The sequence below is a fragment of the Myotis davidii genome, unplaced genomic scaffold, assembly GCF_000327345.1.
Source record: "Myotis davidii unplaced genomic scaffold, ASM32734v1 scaffold2291, whole genome shotgun sequence".
In the NCBI taxonomy this organism is placed as follows: Eukaryota; Metazoa; Chordata; class Mammalia; order Chiroptera; family Vespertilionidae; genus Myotis; species Myotis davidii.
In genome coordinates this window covers 7117-14824 of record NW_006282384.1, presented here as the reverse complement: position 1 = coordinate 14824, position 7708 = coordinate 7117, and the positions used below count along the sequence as shown (strand labels likewise).

Sequence of the window (7708 nt, the reverse complement as noted above, 5' to 3'; positions counted from 1 at the left end):
CACCCTCTGGGACCCCCCCCTTCAGCGCCCACCATGGCACCCCCCAATCTGCTACAGTGACAGCTGTGAATGGCCGATTTTTGTGCTTAAAATCACAGAGCAAATGGAAACCAGTCGCACGGCATAAGGTAGTAAATCCTGATGGGATGGAACAGGGCCAGGGGTCCTTCCAGCACAGCACACAGTGCTGAGCCCCAGGCAGGGGCGGGCCCAGCCAGCTGTCACTCATCTCAGCCTCACAGGACCAGTGAGTGCAGCCCAGGGGGCCGGAACAGCCCCCATGGGTGGGAAGAGGCCTTCCCTTCCCCCAGGACCCTGAGCTGGAAAAGCGCTGCTCTGAGTGACATGGAGGCCGGAGGGGAGGGAGGACCCTTCACCCCCAGGCAGGGTCCCCGGATGAACCTGGGCCCAGGGCGTCAGCGAGGGAATAAGCAGCAGCCACAGGTCACAGGCTGAGCTGAGCAGGCAGCTGCTGGAGAGCTCACCCCCTCGCAGACTTGAGGGGTTTTTGTCTCACTTCCCCACAGGCCTGCAGCACTGTGAGTACCAGCAGGACTGCTTTCATAGGATGAGCAGTAATAGTCGGCCTCGTCCTCAGCCTGCAGCCCGGTGATCGTCAGGGAGGCTGAGCTGCCAGACCTGGAGCCAGAGAATCGGTCCGGAATCCCTGAGGGTCGTTTGCTACTATTATAGATGATGCGTTTGGGGGCCTTTCCTGGGAGCTGTTGATACCACTGCACATAGTCACCATACCCAACGTTGGTACTGCTTCCAGTGCAGGAGATGGAGACCCTCTCGCCCGGGACCCCCGACACTGAGGATGGCTGAGTCAGCACAGACTGGGCCCAGGATCCTGCAAGAGTGGGAGACACGGAGATGGTGAGTCTGGGTCTAGAGACAAGAGGAAGCAGAAGGGCCCATGTGTCTCCCCAAGGCCCCTTCCCCGTCCCCTGATCCAGCCACCTGTGCAGAGTCCTCCCTCCTGAGGCCCCACAGCTGAAGCAGAGCTCCCCACACCTCTCCCTTCCCCTCTTCATAGTCTGCGGGAGGGAGGGCCCACTCATGCAAATGAGACCCCATCTCTCTGATCCCTCCCTGGGCCCTGGGCAGCGCCCTCTGCCTGAGGATGGCCCTGGGTGTGTGCAGGGCAGGGCTGTGTGGGGCCTGTTGCTAAGGGAACCACAGCTGTGAGCCCTGAAGCAGCACCAGATGGTGCCAGGAGGTTGATGCCAGCAGGTTGGCCCCAGGTCACACCATAGGCCCCTCAGGAGCGAGCCCAGGGCGCCCTCTAGTGTCCAGGCCCAGACACATCAGTGAGTGACATGGGGACCAGAACCCATGAGAGGCCACCTCTGCCTTCCCACTGCTCTGTCCACTGCCCCTGCCCTAGGGCCAGGCCAGGGCCCCCTCTATGGCCTCCCCTCACCTCGGGGCACCTTCAGTCTCTACTCGGCGTCCTCAAGGGGAGTCTGACCGCAGCTCCTGGGCTGGTCCGTGGTCAGGACTGAGGTGGGGTCTCTGACATAAACTCTACACCAGTGTCGGGTCCAGAGCAGTGACCAACCCCATGGAGGCGTGTCCTCTTCTGTGCAGGACGCGGGTTCTTTCCTCTCTGGTGGCTGGCGGTCTCCTTCCTATGGCTTCCCAGCCGAACTGAGCAGCATGGGGCCCTTCCCTAGGGCTGGGGAGGTGCGGAGAGAAAGCCCTCATGTGGGCAATGCTGGGTAAAACTTGATCACCTGTCCATATGTCCACCTGCATGAAACCATCGTTCTCCACGAACCGTGGGCTGTGGTTCAGTCCTAGGACCTGTTCTCAACGCACAGTCAGACGTGGGCTTTTATAAGAGAGAGGAAAACAGGAAATGCAGGAAATTCTAGGCAGAATTTTTAAATTTCTGTGCTAGGGTTTTATTTTAAACCTTTATATATTAAGTCACCACTCAGCCAGCTTCAAATGCATGTATGGTATTATATGTAAAAGTCACAATAAGGCTGATTTGAAAATTCTAGGCTGATGCATATGGTGGAAATTGTTGTTAGAGGAATTGATGGAAAAGCATTGGAAACGCAGTGCCTTCTGCGCTGGGTTGAAAGGTGTGAGTAGACGTTTTCTAACATCACTTTTCATTTCAGTGGTGAGTTGGGAGCTGTGCACTGTGGTCTGGTCCTGCCGGTTGGAAACCCCCAGTCGCTGCCCAGTGACCCCCACGAGGAGTTTCTAGGAGCTTCCATCCGTCCCAGGAACAGCAGCGCCTGCCGCAGGCAGAGCTCCCAGGACACAGCGGTGTTGGCGCCAGGCCTGTCTCTGGGCGGCACAGCCACGGTCGCTGGCCCTGGCGTCCAGCGTCCGCAGGACAGAACGCCTTCCCTCAGCCCCCCAGCGGCCCTCTGGTTCTGTCCCCGGGAGAACCCTAACTCATACACAGCCTTTCCCACTGGCCTTTGCACCAGCCCGTCCTGCGGAACAGTCTCTGATAAGGGTACGCAAAGGGAAGCCTGTGCTCTGTGTCCTATAAAGTCCCTGAGGGGTCACAGTCACAGGAAGCGAAGGAGCAGAAATGCCACATACCCGCCATGCATCCCTGCCCCTTCTCAAGGCCCCATAGGCCAGGCCCCCTGCACCCCGTCTGTCCCCGGGGAGACCCCCACTCTACCCAGGAAAAGTCCGGGCAGATCTGGAAGTGCATAGTGGTTTTCCGAGAAAGGCCTTCGACTTTCTATCCTGGATTCACAGACGCAGGTTCCCTTGACCAGCCTTGGGAATGCAGGCAGGAACCCGAGACCATATCTGAGTCACTGGGTCACAATCCTTACTCAGCAAGATGCAGGTCACAGAGTCCTACATGGGAGTGAGGCAAAATCACACATATGTCACCGCAGGTGCACACTGCAGGCTCCGGACCCAGGGTCACCCGTCTTGGGTCTCCTGCACCACACACTGTCCCTCGGCTCTCAGGGCAGCGTCTCCCCACCTGGTCTGTGTCTCTCCTGGCACTAAAGCTGCAGCCCTTGTCTTACCTCGATGTGGTTCCTGTAAGTTCGCATCTGCTACCCCCCCGTGGCCCCTTCCCCAGGTGCCGGCAGGTCACATGGAGCCAGGGGGTTACTCCCAGGACCATTGTTTCATTTATAGCTTTTCTTACAGCTTCCACATCTCCCCTGAAATGTTCTACCTCATTCTTCATTGAAAGTGTGTTTTACCTGAAGACCTTGCAGTTACTATTTATTCAGTTTGGGGAAAACTGTGATCGTAACTACACTGAGTATTTTGAACCACAAAGTGGGATGTCTACTTAAGTTTAATGTTCTTGCCCCGGCCAGTGTTTCTCAATGGTTAGAGCATTAGCCCAAGCACTCAAGGGTCGCAGGTTTGATTCCCGGTCAAGGGCATGTACCAGTGTTGTAGGCTCAATCCCTGGCCTGGTTGGGGTGCATTTGGAACGTAACCAATGGATGTTTTTTTCTCTCTCTCCTTTTTTCTCTCTCTCTCCCTCTTTCTCTCTCCCCCTCCCTCCCACCATTACAATTACACTCTCTCTGGAAACCAATGGAAAAAATATTCTTGGGTGAGAGTTAACAAACAAAATTAGTTTAATTTCCTTGTCATGTTTTACACTTTTCATTATATAAAACTTCCCCCCAGATTTTATGTTGTTACAAATCACACTATAACAAAACAAGCAGGTTCTCTTCTGGTCACAACAAAAGCCAAACTCAGGAGACAGGTGATGGTGCAAAAGGAAAGTGGCTTATTCAGGTGATGTGCAACCTGGGAGGATGGCAGGCTCCTGTCTCAAAAATCACCTCCACTTCCTGCTCAAGCCTGCCGGTCATCTATATATACAAAAGCCCAAGCGATCGGCCTACTGGTAGCTGTGACACGCACAGACCACCAGGGGGCAGACGCTCAATGCAGGACACACACAGTGACTTGGCAACTGCGGTTCTCTGGTTATGCAGCCGGAACCAGAGAGGAGGGAGCCCGATTCCCGGGTGCGTCACCCGAGAACTGCCCCCTCACAATCTGGGACCCCCCGGGGGATGTCGGAGAGCCAGTTTCGGCCCGATCCCCACAGGCCAGGCCGAGAGACCTGGGTTGGTGCACTGGGCCTCTAGTATAGGGATAAGGAGGGGAAGTTGTGGGGTTTTTTGCTATCCAATTATCTTGCTTGCTTCCAGTGCACTGGGGGCTGTCCATTCATGTTTCTAACTCTTGGCATGCTCAGTGTAAGAACTCCCCCTGGAGCCATGTTGGCCAATGTGGGAGATTCCCCGATGCTCCCTGTCTATGGTTGTGGGGAGGAGAGGGCTGCAGGAACCACCTCCAGAAGCCTGGAGATGCTGCATGCCTCATCCCACCTCTGGACCTGGGACACGGCGCCTGCATAACCCCGGAGCCAGTTAGAGTCCATCGGGCACCCCTGGTGCTTCATGGAGTCTGAGTAGTAGGACCGCAGGTACCGGGGAGGGCTCCCTGGCTTCTGCCTCGTGGAGGGAGAGAACTCTGTCCACTTCCATCCCACGGGCACACGTGCCACAGCGGTGGGGTCCTCGGGTTCCGGAAGCACAGGGCACGCGGCGGGCCCACAGCCCCCTTCTTCCTGCAACTCACACGTAATAGTCGGCCTCGTCCTCGGGCTGCAGCCCCAAGACGAGCAGGAGCCCCGCATTGGCCGAGGCGTCCTTGGACCCAGAAAAGTCGGCCTCGTCCTCGGGCTGCAGCCCCGAGACGAGCAGGAGCCCCACATTGGCCGAGGCGTCCTTGGACCCAGAGAAGCGGCTGGGGACCCCGGAGCCCAAACTTGGACTTGAGGCGTAAGACAGGAGGTACCGGGGAGAGCTCCCTGGCTCCTGCTGGAACCAGAATATGGTCTTATTAACAGCACTGACGTCACTTTTCAAGGTGCAGGGGAGTCTGGCCGTGGCTCCCAGAGATGCAGAGAGGGAGGGCGGCTGAGTCAGCACAGGCTGGGAGAGGGACCCTGTGGAAAGAGAGACTTGGGAGTGAGAAGAAGGGTCAGGGGGCAGGTGCTCTGGGTCCCGGAGGCCTGTCCCTACCTCTGCAGTGAGTGAGGAGCAGGAGGAGCATAGGGGTCCAGGCCATGGTGAGGGCAGCCCGTTCCCAGGACACAGAGCTGGGGCTGGTCTTCCCAGACCTCTCTTATCCCCTCCCAGCTGGTCTCCCAGAGGAGGTGCTTCTCATGCAAATATTCTCCAGGCCTCGCCCCTCTGTCAGAGGAGGGGCTTCTCATGCAAATATGCCCCAAACCCCACCCCTCTGTCAGAGGAGGTGCTTCTCATGCAAATGTGCCCCAGACCCCGCCCTTCTGTCAGAGGAGGGGCTTCTCATGCAAATGTGCCCAGGCCCCGCCCCTCTTCCAGGTGCACTGCCATTTATGACACAGGAACAGCCTGGCCTGTGTCTTCCTGCCGAGACCCCAGTGCCCACAGCGTGTCTCCCAACCTGAACGTACAAGGAGAGTGGAGGGCAGAGTGAGGAACATGAGAGATAGTGGGTCACATGTCCATCCTTTTCTGGTCCTACTTGGACCCCACATCTCCCAGCCATGGGTGACATTGTGACTAAGCCCAGTTCCCACTGGGCAGGCCCTGTTACCTAAGCCAGCTGACAATCCCCTTCCTTAGGCCATGATGGTGGCAGGGAGGCGGTGTGAGTTATGGGGTCCAGTCACCTTGACAGCAGGGGCTCCTGGTCTATGGGTCCGGAAAGAGCCTCTCTTCCTGGGGGTTTGTTGTGTATGTGCGGTGCCTGCGACTGCAGAGGCATGCGGTTCTTATGCAGAAAGCCAGCGGGTACGGCCTGGCATCTCATCCCGGGACCCACTTGGCCAGCGGTTCTCAACCTGTGGTTCGCGACCCCTTTGGGGGTCGAACGACCCTTTCACAGGGGTTGCCTAAGACCACCGGAAAACACATATATCATTACATATTGTTTTTGTGATTAATCACTATGCTTTAACTATGTTCAATTTGTAACAATGAAAATACACCCTGCATATCAGATATTTACATGATGATTTATAACAGGAGTAATATTACAGTTACGAGGTAGCCACGAAAATAATGTTATGGGTGGGAATCACCACAACATGCGCAACTGTATGAAAGGGTCGCAGCGTTAGGGAGGTTGAGAACCGCTGCACTTGGCCCACTTCCTCTAAGAGCAGGCTCAGCATTTCCCCAGCAACTGGGGACCATCCGCCACCATCCTGTGGCCCCAGAAGGGATTTCCTGGGATCAGGCCCCCCCTTTTCTCCTTAGAGAAACCCCCTCTCACTGACCACACGACTGGAGATTCAGGTGCCCCGCGAGGTTGCAGGTGAGCTCTGGTCCCGGAGGTCATCCATCCGGGGCTGAGTCCTCACTCAGCATCGCCCATCCAGTTGCCTGGCTCTGCAGGGCGGGGCTCCCCAGGCAGCCTGCCCACATGGCGAAAAGGGGGAGCCGGGCTCAGGTGCAGTTAGCAAAGGACTCCAGCAAATGAATGGAATCAAGGGAGGGACCACGGGAACCGTTAATTTACAACAAAACGAGCAAGAAACCTGGGACCTCCATAGTGTGAAAGGCACCTGACCGGTGGGCAGTCAGTGGGATGGCCCTTTAACTGTGGGTCTGACACCGTCTCTGGGCAGAGAGTGTGAGGACTGAGTGCTGCTGTGGGACAACAGCTGGTGTCAGAGAATTCCTGTTGGAAACCATCTCCCTACATATTGGGGACCAGAGGGGTCAGGAGTGAGGCGCTCTGGGTGAGGAGCAGACAAGACACAACAGGAGGAAGGAGCTGAGATTCTGACTCAGAAATGGTCCTTCTTGTTAGAATTTCCCCCGACACGGGGGGCGGGCTGGGCTCCATGACCACCGCGTGTGCCCCTGGGACGCCTGTGCTGCTGCCACATCGAGTGTGACCTCCCTCCTCCCGGGGAAACGGATCCCTACAGAGGAGCCAATGACAGAGGCCCCACAGACGCTCCTCGGTGAAGGGAGGCTCAGAGGCAGCACCTCGGGGCCCGGGGTTTTTGTCTCACTTCCTCGCCATCTGAGACACTGTGCGTGACTAAAGCTGCTCCCACTGCCTTGAGTTGTAGCTGCAGTGATAGTCAGCCTCGTCCTCAGGCTGCAACCCCGAGATGAGCAGAAACCCCACGTTGGCCGACGTGTCTTTGGATCCAGAGAAGCGTTTGGGGACCCCAGAAACGTGGTACTTATCTGAGTCCGACTTATATCTGAGGAGAAATCTGGGCGGGCTCCCAGGTTTCTGCTGGAACCAGCGTATATGGTAGCCGCCAATATTGTAGCCACTGCTCAGGGTGCAGGTGAGTGTGGCTGTGGCTCCCGGAGATGCAGAGAGGGAGGGCGGCTGAGTCAGCACAGGCTGGGAGAGGGACCCTGCAGACACAGACACTTGTCAGTGACGGGCAGGGACCAGGGGACGTTTCCCAGGAGCCTGAGCAGGAAGGGAAGAAGCCGGGTCCCAGGCCTGTCCCTACCTGTGCAGTGAGAGAGGAGCGCGAGGAGCAGAGGAGTCCAGGCCATGGTGCTCACAGCCCTGAGCCCACAGTGGGGCTGGGCTGCCCAGGCCTCCTTTTCTCCCCACCCCTCTGCCAGGGGAGGGGCTGCCATGCAAATGAGAGTCCCTCCAGGGATGCCCAGCCCTCCCTGGGCCCTGGGGCTGGAGCTAGGCTCCC

At 57.4% G+C, this 7708-nt stretch overlaps 2 protein-coding genes across 2 annotated transcripts; both read right to left on the bottom strand.

Annotated features, from left to right (window-relative positions):
* Positions 1-4610: 4610 nt before the first annotated feature.
* LOC102755777 (immunoglobulin iota chain) lies at positions 4611-5122 on the bottom strand. Its single transcript, XM_015559065.1, has 2 exons — positions 5061-5122; positions 4611-4984 (listed from the first exon to the last, which is right to left on the bottom strand). The coding sequence occupies exons 1-2, from the start codon at positions 5104-5106 to the stop codon at positions 4611-4613; spliced, it is 420 nt and encodes a 139-aa protein (XP_015414551.1). The 5' UTR covers positions 5107-5122.
* A 1955-nt stretch (positions 5123-7077) lies between these two features.
* LOC102755495 (immunoglobulin omega chain) lies at positions 7078-7597 on the bottom strand. Its single transcript, XM_006752908.2, has 2 exons — positions 7511-7597; positions 7078-7409 (listed from the first exon to the last, which is right to left on the bottom strand). Exons 1-2 carry the CDS (start codon positions 7554-7556, stop codon positions 7078-7080), a joined length of 378 nt encoding a protein of 125 aa, XP_006752971.1. The 5' UTR covers positions 7557-7597.
* Positions 7598-7708: the final 111 nt, after the last annotated feature.